We start from the raw sequence: 13,417 nt of genomic DNA, 5'->3' as shown, positions 1-13,417 counted from the left end.
GCTTGCGGTCGCCAGGTATTGCGGTGCGTCACGACTGACCTGACCCCACGGCCCTTCTTCTTGAGAAGTGGAGTCAGAGTATAGTTAGATTTTGACAGTTTTGCATGGTTTGATAGCGTTCATAAACATAGCCGTACCTCCTGCCGTCATGAGTAGAGTACCGAGAACGGCGCTAGCTGTTCTGTCGGTGCTGTTAGGAGTTCTGGACTTTGGTAAGTTGTTGCAAGGAGGAATTGAACTTTACCTCCTTGGCTGTTGTGATTAGGTAACATTTGACTACGTAACCTTATACGTTACGTACATGGATGTTACACAATGTTTCACGGAATAAGGTTTAGTAACAGGTTTAGTTGAGAAGTACCAGCTTGTTTTGTTCCAGACTGGTTTACCCATTACCCATGTAACGTTACCTTCTTGTTTGATACTTGATTTGAACAGAAACGTCTCCAAAATAAGGTCGATTTTGAGCTGGTTCGACAGGTGTTAGCGCGGAAATTTCCATTGTGTGTCAGTCAGAAGCTGTGGCACAGTAAAAATACATAACACTAATGTGTGTCTTCTTTATTGTCTCTACAAGAAGAAAATTTCTGACGATCGTAGATGAGGCACGTTGAAATTTTCAGTGTAAAGACCTGGCTTAAACAATGTCTTGCTGACAATAGATGTAACGTTAGGGATGTAACGTTAGAGATTATTTTCAATTGAGTGCTTTGACGTATTGGAGTTCTGCCGCTAACAGGTTGGTGCAGAAAATCAAAGTTCAGATGGCATCAGCTACTATCAGTACAGTTTAATGTCATGTAACCAAGATGGCATCAGCTACTAGTTCAGTTTAATGTCATGTAACCAAGATGGCATCAGCTACTATCAGTACAGTTTAATGTCATGTAGCCAAGATGGCATCAGCTACTATCAGTACAGTTTAATGTCATGTAGCCAAGATAGCATCAGCTACTATCAGTACAGTTTAATGTCATGTAGCCAAGATGGCATCAGCTACTTCAGTACAGTTTAATGTCATGTTGCCAAGACCCATCAAATGTTCATTTTAAGCAAGGAGGTTTTACCAAACCTCACTGTCATAAGAAATCAAAAGCAAGTGCTAAGCAACGCATCATTTTCAAGCAGAACAAAACAATAACAATCTTACATGTACCTGTACATCATATAATGTTATACATGATGTACTGACAACTAGGTTTATTGGGAATTAATGGAAGAATCCTTGTTAAATGTGTAATGTTATATGATATCTAAGCTAAATATCATATTCTTTTCCTTCCACATGTAACAGCATCAGCAGATGATGATAATGACTGTGCCCTTGGTAAGAAGATCCCAGTGTTCGGCTGCACTCCTAATGTTCTGGGCATGGTGGCAGCATGTTTGTTTGTCACGATCCTCCTGACTATCGGTTGCTGCTACTGTTGTGTAAGGTCATCCAAGAAGCCCAAGAAGAAACCAGCTATAACAGCCATTACAGGTAACTTCTTTTCATGGTTCTGCATTTTATTGTGAATATTATTTGGTATATCTCAGTAAGTTTTTTCTATCAATTATATACAGAAATCTTTATTGAAAAAACAAAAGTACAGCGACTTTTGTAAGGTGTATTACAGCTACTTATTACTACATGAAAATAGAAAAGTGTGTACAATTGCATTGCCTACATGCATGCATATGAATATCTGTAGTTATGAATAGGGTAACATGTTGAGTCTATCGTGTTATTTATGCTATTGGTTCATTAATACCCTCCTTGGTCCCACTAAGTGTTACTTGTTTCATAATGCAACTAAATTTGATACAATGTTATGTTTGATTTGATTTGATTCGGATCTTCATTAGTGACTGACATGTCACTGTTCTTCCTGGAGGCTGAATGAAACCATATGGTAAGTCAACTTGCCATTGATACAATGTTTTTTAATTTACTAAGGTGACCCCAATATGGAGGCAGCTACAATGGCGACATTCCCGGTGGCACCACCGCCATACTCTCAGGATGAGACACCGTACTCAGGAGCACAACTTTACCTCGTTCGACCGTATCCCGGTGCCGAGCCCCTCCGCGAGGATCAACCCCAGCCGGTACCGGGCGGCCCGTCAACGTGGGCCGAGCCTCCCCCGCCATATTCACCTGAAACTAAAGTACCCCTGTGAAGTCACAGCCAAGCAACAACTAATGCCTAAAATGCTTTGTAGTGCTTCCACAAGAAGAATTACAGTGTACATTCAAATTTTCTTTTAATTTGATACACATGTAGCTAAGAAAATTGTACACTCTATTACACTACTTTTAAATTGTTGAATCAATAAAAGGGATTATATTTTAGCCAGTATGTGTATTATACTGTGTATTAGCCAGAGAGCCATGTACTGTTTGAAGTCTCTGAATACTATTAGATAAGTCATGCACCTAGCAACATTTTTCAAAATTGCAAGCCACAATCATGTTGATTCTTTCCATGAAATTTATATGCTGAGATCGAATATTACATATTAAGTCTTATTGTACATTTACATTTTAGCTATAAGTTAGCCACATTGTTCTTTACCATTGCTATATTCTAATATTTTCCTTATTGTACATACACATTATATCTGTGTACAGAAGAGTGTTTTGTGACATGATATGGTGAAAACTGATGTGGGACCAAGGTTGAGGTGATATTTTTACACACAAGTATGAAACAAAAAATGATAATCTTATTTTGTATTTTGGTGAGGAAGGAGTTCTATACATTTTGTATGTTGAGTATTTCTATTCCCAAATAAAGAAATTCATGGATGTATTTTGAACTGTTTTGGTTTGTCATCCTCATCTCATAAGATGTCATAATACTGTGTGTCTTCTTCAAGTTTACGAGAAACCTGCATAATCCTTATCTATTCCTCAGATTCTGTAAAATAATATATTTTCCAACTCATTTATATTTTCCATCTCACATCACAACACAGAAGTCATGGAGGGTGAAAAATGATTTATTAAGTACATCACTGTGATCATGTTGCATTTGTTACTACTAGTAGGTAGTTTCTAAATTCTCATTTCCAAGTGAAAACAGTTAGTGTGAGCATGTGAGTGAAGTTACAATGATTCATGATACTAAATGATATTACAAATGAATAGGAAAGATGCGATGAACTTGTTTTGCAAAAATGTGACCTCAAAGGTTGCATGATATACAGCACTGGAATTCTGCCCTTTGCAAAATCTCCCTATAACATGTTGATCTGAGTTATGTACAGCAATTTAGATATACACCAGCTCCATAAACTCATTTCAAGCTTAGTAAACCATGATAGTGATATTGTGAACAGGTCATGGACAGATCAATGGAAAAAAGAATCATCCACATTACTTAATTGATATATGAGTCCATAAGACTGCATTGTTTCACCATTGAAAAATGGTACAAAATCTAACAACAGAAGAATTGGTCATGATCATGTTGGTAGTAAAAGCACCTCTTATTTATCTTGTTGCACATCTTAAATTATTGCACATTCTGCCAGCAGCTTGCCAGGGATTAAAATTTTACAGTGCAGTTATTGTAATTTAACTTCCGCTTATATTGGTCCAATAAAATATGAGTAATCTTTGTGCCAAATGCAAATAATATTCTTCATGATTCTTCAGCTAATATTATGACAAATTGCATCATTCATGTTCCACTTATAGTATGTCATCCCTAAATAACACTCAGGACGCCAAAGAAATGTTCCTTGCATTACCAGTACTTGAAGTTATGTTATAAATCTTTTTATATAGAAATTGGTAGCCAGATTATGCAACAAAGCAAACACACAAATATACAAGGAGAAAATGGTAACTAAAGGTATAGTGTATAAGCAACAGAAAAGGTAATGCTTAATGCTCAAAATTACATACAATTACTCCCTTCTGATATAAAAATTTGCAGCCAGATTATGCAACAAAGTATCAAACAAGCAATCACACATAGACAAGTATACGAATTAACAAGAACAACTATCCATCTGGAATTGGAGTGTTACAGTTTCCATGGTAGATGTTGATTTCCCCCGCACAGTCGTGGTAAAAGTCGAACACCTCCTGGTACCCCTTGTCCTGCCACCAGGTGCACAGCTGCCGGTTCCAGGTGCAGGGCAGCACATGGAACAGCTGGGGATACCTGTAGCTCAGAAGCGTGAAGTAGTCCTGGTCCCCCAGGTGCCCCTTGAAGTGGAACTCCTCCGACATGGTGTGCACCACCGTACCATTTAGGAGGGAGTTGTAGAGACGCGACCCCCTCATCTTGTCCAAGTCCAACAACAGAACGCCACTGTTGAAGCCTGGTTGGCCGTTGGGAGGGGGGTCCCCAACTTTTGTACCTTTGTGCTCATTTCTGTATTGCCAAAACGTATGCCTGTATACCGGCTGCTGTTCCTCTGCAATTCCAATGACGTTATCGGACTCGAAATGGTCAAACATATCAAATAGTTCTCGGATGTCTGATCGGAACTTGAGATCGCAATCGAGTTGGACGATGTGTTTGGTGTCACTGGGGAATACTTTATGCATACCCACAGATAGGAAGAAGATGGAGTCTCCATAATAAGCATTTGCTCCTGCACTGAACTTCTCTTGCATTGGTTTTACAATGGGGTAGAGGGTCTCTGTCAGTTGGACTGGATCATGAAAAGACAGCTGAAAGGAAAGAGAGGCTAGTTAACATCTGATTTGCATAACATGTATCATTGTTGCATATCATAGACTACTGCTCACTATTTCTGTCTATACGTAGGCATCATTACACAGCTGCTACAATTTTTCATGTACTATAGTGTTGCTTATTCAAACTGAATTGTGACAGACACAAACTGAAGGTAACATCTTCATAGATTACACTTTCAGCACTAAGGACAGACACATCTTGCTGCTGAAAACTGGAAGGAAAACTGTGAATTTGGAAATTGTGATTTGAAAATTATACTTGCCTGTTGAATGTTTTACTTTGTATTTCAAACCTGCAGTATCATTTCTTCTATGCATCATATTTAGGAGATTCCTTCAGAATTATACTGAAATAGAATATTTTTTATCCCATTGCAAATTTGTAGACCTTCGAAGATTGGTTTGCTTGATTCCCTAGCTCAACTTCTCAAGGTACTTAGCCACCTGCTGAAGCCTTCTAATGGGTTTAACAGTTAAGTCCGCCCCTCTTATAGTCACAGCTGAGTGAGCAGCTAATACTTAATGATTGCATAAGGCTGCCACGTAGGCATCCATTTATACTAGTACATGCCTACTTTAGTCTGGCCACTAAGTTTGGTTTTAAGAAGATATGTAGTACTATTTTAAGGAAAGTTGGATAAAGACACATACAAGTACATGCATAAGACAAAATTTTTGTTTGTGACAGGTTGGATATACCATGCAATCTTTGCAATATACACACATGTATATATTATATATTATGATGCATGTGTCAGGCAGACCATTCATGTAGACAGTACATGTGAAAAACATTGTGCAGATGCAAGTGTTGACTCTATACATACTTGATGAATTTCTTATCTGAAAGTCATATTTGTACAGCCAACCCAATAATCTCCCCCCCCCCCATAATAAATGCTTCTAAAATAGGATTTGTCAAGTCACACTGTTGACATATTATTCCCACCGTATATATGGCATCAATAAATCAATGGACAAAGAAAACAAACAGCAATGTGAAAAAACGGTTAAGAATTTTGACAACGAAAAGGGTAACGTTACAATATATAGAATTGTGTAAATTATGTCAGAAAATCACCAGACTTCAACTTCAACTTGCAGTTTAAGAATCTATCACTAAAGATTAGATACACTGTTACTAAGTATACTTTACACTACCTTCAACAGGCCCTTCTTTAGCCACGTGTCCACTATACCCTCTGCTATGGCCTTGCTATCCGGATCTGATACAAGATGTAGGTGTAGGATCTCTCCATTGTCGGGACGAATGCTGGATTTCTGCATCATGGAATTAAAACACAGCTTGAACTTGTCTATCAGTCCTCTATTGTTCCCAGCTTTCGTGAACATCTGCAAAACGTGGTATTCTCTGATTTGAGAGTCTTTCTTGGAATCTTCAGTATCACGAGTCTCGTCAGATGCCTCATGTTGTTCTTTACCATCTTTCACAGGATTAGGTTCTTTGGTGTCGGTTTTCGCTTTGGTCTTCAACGGATCTACTGATGAAGCGTCTTGTGCCATATGGGCTGCCGACATTTTCTTCTCCTTGGCGAGGACATCAGAAAACGTTTCCCTACCGGCTAGCTGGTAAAATCCAAGGACAAGGGCAACGACAAGGATGGCGGCCCAGAACTTCAGCGACGTTAGCATTTTCAGCCCCATCTGGAGAGTATGGAAGCGTCTGGAGGATGACGAAGCTGAACTGGTCCTTTGTACACGTTTGCCTGCACCCCCTTTCGCCATGTTAGTTCCGGGTGTGCTAAGTCTGTATACATCCGACATACAAAAAGTAGTAACGTTGCAGCTTGTCTTCAAGTTGTCTTGAAGTACGTAAATGCTTTATACATAATGATATTACTAAAAACCTGATGGCAATAGAAGACAAAAGGATGTGAAACTCGCTGTTAAACCGTAAATGGGAATATCTGAGTATGACCTTCGACCTATATATTACTACGCGACCCTGCAGTGATACGCCTAAACAAAACTAATCTCCAAGCAGATGTATGTTTAGGACGTTTTCTGACAGATCCTGTATAGTTCAATGGAAAGCGGATTTTGTCACTTCACTTCGCATAATGTGTCATTTTTCTTACATCAATAGCTTTCTATACTTGGATATGTCATAATTTCGACCATGTCTACATATTGCAAACAGAATACAAGTCAGATGACAAAATGTTTATTTGTCTGAACAGTTACAATTTGTTCAATACATGTCATGGTTATGACATAAAGCTTTCAATAAAATGATGTGAGACAGGCAAGGAAGAAAACATCATGAACCGAGTGTGCTATAAATCAAATGTACTAAGTTTGTGTTCACTGTCTTGTACATGTATGCAGCATTCCCTTATAACTCTGAGAACCAAACAAATTGAGGTCACCTGATTGAATTCTTTTATCAGTCACACTACATGTATCTATCAGATCCAGGGGACATTTATATATAGTTCGCCAGTCATGGTGTTTATAATACCAGTTCATTTCAAAATGCATGTTCACAGAACAGCATTTTCACTCTTTCCCTCGGCCCCTCACCTTCAAACACCTTACAGAAGTTTATCCAAAATTATATCTAATATGGCTCCTATATACATATAACACACCAAAATTAGCATGACTCATTTTTTGACATCAGAAAATATAACCAGAGGTTTGACTACTACTCCCATAGCTACTACTGGATACTTTGAATATCATGGATGTATAGCATTTTATTAGAAGGCAAGAAATCCCTGGGGAAGCTTTATTGGTAGGGATACAATATGTTCATTATCTAATAATCAAAGTACAGTCTTCACTCACTGCAATGAAGTCATCACAATAGTACTGAATTTATTAGTGGAGACAAAAGTGCTTCTCCCTTCTATATTATAGGCACTGCATGTAAATCATACCAGTGAAACACATAGTAGTACATTTGTATCACTTTTGTTCAACTTCCCTGACCATTCAGCAAGACCACAAACATAACAATGGAACATTTCGAAAAGTGTTATTTTGTCACCCCTGCATGCTCCTGAGACAATGGCATGGTCCCTGTCATATAACTGAAAACCATCTGAAATTCCCCAAAACATTCTACACAGTCTGGTGCTGTCCACAGCCTAGTATTGGAAGCTGTGACAAGTTTCCCTCCTACTCAATAATGGGTTGATTATAGACTGACACAGTCAGTCATCCACTAATGTGATTGGCTGATTCATTCTCCACTGTTGCCATGGTTGCAGCATTGTGGACAATCTCTCCTTGTTACCAGCCAGGGGCCAGCCAGTCGAGGAACTTCATACACATCTCGTAACCAAGGAAACAAGCCTGGAAAGAGAAGAGGTTTGGACTGTATCATGAAATAAATCAGAATATGGTGAAAGGACTTTGATTTCAACTCTACTTTGAATGGTTCATGGGAAAAGTTACATGATATCATAGATAGCCTTTCCATAAGCATTGCTATGGGAATAACATGCCTTGGACAAAATTTTAATAGGTCAGTCACTTCTCTTGTTTGTCAGCCATTTTTATGTGCGAAATACCTACACTTATCACTCAGATGCTAAGCTGAAAACTTTGACATGTACACTACTTCAATGGAGGTATACAATAGCAGGTTTGGACTGGGTCAACAGACATTTATCTACTACAATATTTCAAATGGAGAAACTGACATATTCTTTTCTCTGTCGCCAGGCCTTGAAAATATAGCGAATTCAGTGACCAAAATACTACTCAGACAGCAAGAAGTTAAAATCCATCAGAATTCAGTACTCACAGCATTAGCAGGGAAGGCCCTGACCATAATGGGGGCCACGCCCTTGAACAGAGCCTGAGGCCCCTCCTCCCTGACTAGGTGCCGTAACACATCACCAACACCACTGTACTTCCCAGCGGGAGCTGCAATACAAACAATACCAACAATAAGTCTTGTCCCTAGCCTGTGTTTACACAATCAATCTCTCGCTGGCTGGGGTTAATGACCCAGCTAGGAGCACGATTTTAGTCAGGCTCAGGGTACTCTCGTCCCATTGTTATATAAAAAAAAATTCTTACAAGAAATATGTAATGGACAGTAATATGACAACTTTTAAATGAATGATATTACCTGTCTGGAAGCGGGACTTCAGTGTGTCAGGCGCAATTGCCACCATCCAGTTAAAAACTCCTGCCATTCCTAGGGTGGAAAAATGAAAGGTCTTGATGTTAAAAATGTTCTTTTCATCTCCCAATTTTTTTCTTCCTCTACAATACAATCAAAGTAGGATATGAATCCCATGCTCTAAACAAAATCTGTTCTAAAAACAGTTTTAGAACTTTCATTCTAAAAAACTACAAACTTGAAATGGCTGAATGCACTTACCTCCAGCGAACAGTGTCCTCCCTACACTCATATCTTTGCGCCTGTATGAAAGATAGGGAACAATTGATTAAAGCAAAATCTGATCACTTCCTTCCCACTAGGCGCTTCTGCAACACATGACACTTCCTGTTAATCTCCAAGCAGATCTTTCGGTGGCATATGATAGTATCACACGCTGGGGAAGGACTTTTTAAAAATCCTCAGCTGGCTAAACTCCTTCGCCAGCTTATGAAACTATCTTATGCCACCGCAATATCTATTTGGAGATTAACATCCTGTATGTAAGGCAACATCATGTATGTAAATAACTCAATAGAAATTATGCACAAGACCTCCTGTACTCCCATCTTTAGATAGAATTACTCTTGAAGACAGTTATGAATGTCAAGGAAAAAGCAACTCACGTCTTCCCCTCTGGTGTCAGTTTACGTTGCAGAATCTCGTAGCTCATGAAGTACATTCCACTTGCTGGTACATCTGAAAAACAATGTAAAGTTCTAACTTAGGCTATGTCAATAAGATGCTAGTGTCCATCTGAATGTACAGAAAATTTGATAGACAATGTTCAAAATAAACCACTCACCCCTCATCAGTGTGAGAGCTGTCCCTCTGTACACACTCCTGATCCCCCCTTCCCTGTACAGCTGCTTGGCACAGTCCACCGGGCCAGCATACTTCTTGGACCCAGCATCAGCCTGGATCTAAAACAAACATACACCAAATATGTTAAGATTTAATTCTCTCACAAGACTTAAGTACAGTTGATAGAGTACTGAAAATACAACCTGCAACAGTGTAGGTATGCAGGAAAAAAAGGCTTTCCAACACTGACTATAGAATAGCTCTTTTCTATAGATGCCCTCTGCCATTTGATCAACAGCAGGTGATAGTTTGTCTCTATAAAATCTATATACTAATATAAAACAGGGTGCAAGGATACAACATTAGTAGGTAGTGGAGACTTTGCGATGTTGTTACAAGGAAAAAGAGAAGGACAACAAGGACAAAAGGAAGACACAACATAAAAATGGAACTCAAAGATATCATAAGAGAGGATACAGTTAGGCTAATGAAGAGGTATATCTATATGACCAAGTTTTGCATATACTTATTAAACTGATGATTCTACCCACTGGAATGAACAGTAATACGGCTTACCTGCAGCAGGCACTTGATGCGCTCACCAGGTGCCATGATGACAGTAGTGAAGACACCTGCCAACATACCTGCATTCCACAGCTGTATGTACCTGTCACGAAGATAGAGGATGGGAAAGAACACGTTGTGGACTATCATCGGTGCTATCAGATATACAAATGTACTATACCTACCATAAACTATAGCTGGATTAGATAAAAAAAAAGAGGGAACATAGCACCTTCTCCTAAATTTTGCAAGATTATATGAAGGCTGAAGCCTACCATAAAAGTATTATAATATCTTCTCTTAAAACATTACATATCTAGTACTCAAAAAGCATATCATACAGTAGAATCTTTGAGTCAATGCCAAAAGGCACATACTAACTGCTAAATGATGAAGACAATATTACAGTAAACTTACGACAACTCAGCATTGGTCTTCTCTCCTGCCTGCAACTTTTTCCCAAGTCCAAAGCCGAAGAAACATACAGCGAACATGGGGGACACGCCCACAATCGGAGCTGCCATGCCCTTGTACAGGCCTCGGAACCCCTGGGATTAAGATACACACAAAAATACATAAGACAAGAGTCACAAGACCACAGCTAAAGGTTTATGTTTGATGACAAATCATATTGAGGCATTTCCAAATTGAGTAGAGTTTATCACTACTGTCATCATCAAACTTGAGAATAAAAATACCTGAAGCAGTTTGGCTGATTTTGAATGAACAGAGCTAAGTGTATGTAACTTACAGAGGGAAACTTTTAGTTTTGATATTTCAATACAGTTACTAGTACTGCTATGAATAAAAGCTGCAAATAAAATATTACCTCCTTCATCACTGTCTGCCTGGCACAGTCCCATGCTCCTGCAAACTTGGGGGCCTGTCCTGGAGGTGGGGTGGGCTGGGTCTGGAGACGGACCTGCAGACACAACACAACACAAGACTTCATTACAATTTTGTATCAACTTGATCATCTTGCTATTAGTACTGATGAATGCTGTGCCTATACTATGAGTAATACATGTTGAAAGCACAATTGTAGTCAGGCAAGATGCACTTCAAACAATAAAGTATACACGAATTATACAATTTTTATGTTTAGACTTATCATCTGTGCTACCAGAATAAGTTGAGACAAATTTGTGTTTTCTTTGCATCACAAATGTAGCATTATATTCTGTATCTTAATGCCCTTGCTGACAGCTGAAGTCACCTGTATGCATTTAGTGACACTAGTAAGTATTGGGAGTGGCCAAAGTAAGTAAGTATTTCCAGGTATCTCCAGGCAGATTTACCAGTGCCCGGCTGACTCCCTTTGACCAGCTTTGATACTATCAAATGGCACCAGTAAATCTGCCTGGAGTATATACTATTAGTACTTGCAATCATGACCTAGCGGTCATATCAGATTGGTGTCAACCCAATCTGATATCGCTGCTGGGTGATGAAACGTAAACCTGCTGCAGACTGGTGATTAAACATTGTACCACATGGTGCCCTTAATTAATGGACAGACCAATGTAATAAGTTGTTTCTTGAATCAATAAGCCCTAAATGATAAGGAGTTGGGATAGGAACATAAAAACTGACTTTTCCAGTGACAATGTAACCATGATGACAAAACCCCTCTTTTCTGATTCTCTGAAAGTTCCTCCACATAAATGTTTGGGATCATTACAAACTATTGACTTTTGGTATTTTGTGAATGGAATGCTGTTATCCTTTATCAGAAAGCAAAAGCAACACCCCACAAATGGCCATGTACTTTTGACCTTGTTCACACCTGTCACACTGGTGGTAAATGTACACGGATGTTTAGGCACTTAAAACATTTAACAAGTCAGGGCTTAGACATGGAGACCAAAGCAAAAACTTACTAAAAACTACCTGTTCAACCTAAAAGGGTTTGTACACTCTTCATATATGATTGCAACCATTTAAACAGGTGCCTACCTTGATGGTATCAAGTGGGTGCCCTGTTACCACAGTGCACACTCCTCCAAAACCACCGGCTATAAAGTCTTTAGCTGGGCTTACATCAGACATTTTTGTAGAGCTGTCCTGAACTATATGTGAGACTCCTTACAGTAAAAGTTACAGGAACGCCGGTAAGATGCAGTTCACGTGACGTACACGTGAAACCGAAGTGAATGGAAATTAGACCCCACGGCGTAGTAGTTGGGACGCAGAAGAAGCTCAATAAATATCGTAGACGTTTCCTGAATCGCGGTATCGATCGAGATCAAGTCGATAAGCTTCTATGTCGATATACCACTCCAGCGTAGTGTGGTCAAGAGCCGGCTTTCCAGACAGACAGGGAGGGGAGGGGTGAACCAGAAGGGGACAGTGATGTATCAGGGTAGGGGTCAGAGGGTAGATGTTATTATCATGCAAATTTTGTGGATTTTGATGTAAATTTACTGTCAGCAGCCAATGGAGCCATCCAACAAGGTGGGAGGGCGGGGCCTGATCAGACAGGCGCTACGTCATCTTGACCTACAGCGCATCGGCAACTTCTACCGAAAGGTCATTAGCCCAGATTGGCTATACTAAGCCAGAAGAGGCAGCGACAGCTATCCTGGGCGATAAATATTGTGTAAAATAGTATTTGCAACGTTACCTTGATTGTATCAAGCGGATGCCCTGCGAAAACAAGGCACACGCCACCGAATCCGCCGGCGATGAAGTCTTTTATCGGGTTAACGTCCGCCATGACAGCTGAGTAGTAGAGGAAAGCCCTTCAGTACCTTATATGGGTGGAGGACCTCAGAGATGCAAAAAGATAAGGGCTCCAAATATGACCCGTTTTTCGCAATTGGTCACACCTATTTAGCCCTAGCTGCATCCCTCTTAATCATACAGATGAATAAATCAAATAAGATAAAATAATAAAAGAAAAGGCTTGAGTTGATTTTATTGGAATCGAATGGGAAAACGTAATTTCCAAGCATAAAGGTATGAAAAGGTGTTAAATTAGTAACCTTTTCAAGCTTCCAATTGCGCGGAGCAGCGGGTCTTAGAAAAAACGTTACAACCTTGCCTTTGTGGGAAAAATTTCTGAAGCTCATTCCCCCGAAGTTCCACTATATATACCTCCAAAAAGCTACCAAGAAAGCTACTATAACGTTACTAACGTTAAACGTAGTAATGTAGAAATTCAGAGGGGCGAGTTAGAACAGAAAGAAACAACCCCCGACTCCCGGGATTCG

General features: G+C 39.5%; 3 protein-coding genes across 4 annotated transcripts; 1 reads left to right on the top strand and 2 right to left on the bottom strand.

Moving 5' to 3' along the window:
• Positions 1-2,802, top strand: LOC118408602 (protein shisa-5-like). Its single transcript, XM_035809420.1, has 3 exons — positions 1-212; positions 1,295-1,483; positions 1,940-2,802. Exons 1-3 carry the CDS (start codon positions 149-151, stop codon positions 2,161-2,163), a joined length of 477 nt encoding a protein of 158 aa, XP_035665313.1. The 5' UTR covers positions 1-148; the 3' UTR covers positions 2,164-2,802.
• A 770-nt stretch (positions 2,803-3,572) lies between these two features.
• On the bottom strand, positions 3,573-6,477 carry LOC118408601 (xyloside xylosyltransferase 1-like). Its single transcript, XM_035809419.1, has 2 exons — positions 5,861-6,477; positions 3,573-4,672 (listed from the first exon to the last, which is right to left on the bottom strand). The coding sequence occupies exons 1-2, from the start codon at positions 6,443-6,445 to the stop codon at positions 3,995-3,997; spliced, it is 1,263 nt and encodes a 420-aa protein (XP_035665312.1). The 5' UTR covers positions 6,446-6,477; the 3' UTR covers positions 3,573-3,994.
• Positions 6,478-6,868: 391 nt separating this feature from the next.
• Positions 6,869-12,921, bottom strand: LOC118408592 (mitochondrial carnitine/acylcarnitine carrier protein-like). Of its 2 annotated transcripts, none has more exons than XM_035809410.1 (10): positions 12,829-12,921; positions 11,035-11,127; positions 10,623-10,753; positions 10,218-10,308; positions 9,643-9,760; positions 9,464-9,536; positions 9,060-9,100; positions 8,805-8,873; positions 8,475-8,596; positions 6,869-8,020 (listed from the first exon to the last, which is right to left on the bottom strand). In XM_035809410.1, the coding sequence occupies exons 1-10, from the start codon at positions 12,919-12,921 to the stop codon at positions 7,958-7,960; spliced, it is 894 nt and encodes a 297-aa protein (XP_035665303.1). In that variant the 3' UTR covers positions 6,869-7,957. The 2 variants fall into 2 exon arrangements, with proteins under 2 accessions (XP_035665303.1, XP_035665302.1); XM_035809409.1 differs by lacking the exon at positions 12,829-12,921 and adding an exon at positions 12,162-12,555 and having other exon boundaries at positions 7,905-8,020.
• Between the last annotated feature and the right edge of the window lie 496 nt (positions 12,922-13,417).

The sequence above is a fragment of the Branchiostoma floridae genome, unplaced genomic scaffold (genome assembly GCF_000003815.2).
Source record: "Branchiostoma floridae strain S238N-H82 unplaced genomic scaffold, Bfl_VNyyK Sc7u5tJ_218, whole genome shotgun sequence".
NCBI classification, from domain to species: Eukaryota; Metazoa; Chordata; class Leptocardii; order Amphioxiformes; family Branchiostomatidae; genus Branchiostoma; species Branchiostoma floridae.
The sequence above is the reverse complement of the archived record's forward strand: the minus strand, read 5'-3'. Positions and strand labels throughout refer to the sequence as shown.

What these genes read in the sequence shown, in the direction of transcription:
- LOC118408602 (XM_035809420.1), top strand. Translation starts at nt 149, where the DNA reads ATGAGTAGAGTACCGAGAACGGCGCTAGCTGTTCTGTCGGTGCTGTTA. An exon ending in GTTAGGAGTTCTGGACTTTG is followed by an intron (nt 213 to 1,294) that starts GTAAGTTGTTGC and finishes CACATGTAACAG; the next exon opens with CATCAGCAGATGATGATAAT. An exon ending in AGCTATAACAGCCATTACAG is followed by an intron (nt 1,484 to 1,939) that starts GTAACTTCTTTT and finishes TAATTTACTAAG; the next exon opens with GTGACCCCAATATGGAGGCA.
- LOC118408601 (XM_035809419.1), bottom strand. Translation starts at nt 6,445, where the DNA reads ATGGCGAAAGGGGGTGCAGGCAAACGTGTACAAAGGACCAGTTCAGCT. An exon ending in TAAAGAAGGGCCTGTTGAAG is followed by an intron (nt 4,673 to 5,860) that starts GTAGTGTAAAGT and finishes CTTTCCTTTCAG; the next exon opens with CTGTCTTTTCATGATCCAGT.
- LOC118408592 (XM_035809410.1), bottom strand. Translation starts at nt 12,921, where the DNA reads ATGGCGGACGTTAACCCGATAAAAGACTTCATCGCCGGCGGATTCGGT. An exon ending in ATCCGCTTGATACAATCAAG is followed by an intron (nt 11,128 to 12,828) that starts GTAACGTTGCAA and finishes TTGTGTCTGCAG; the next exon opens with GTCCGTCTCCAGACCCAGCC. An exon ending in CTGACACCAGAGGGGAAGAC is followed by an intron (nt 9,101 to 9,463) that starts GTGAGTTGCTTT and finishes TCTTTCATACAG; the next exon opens with GCGCAAAGATATGAGTGTAG.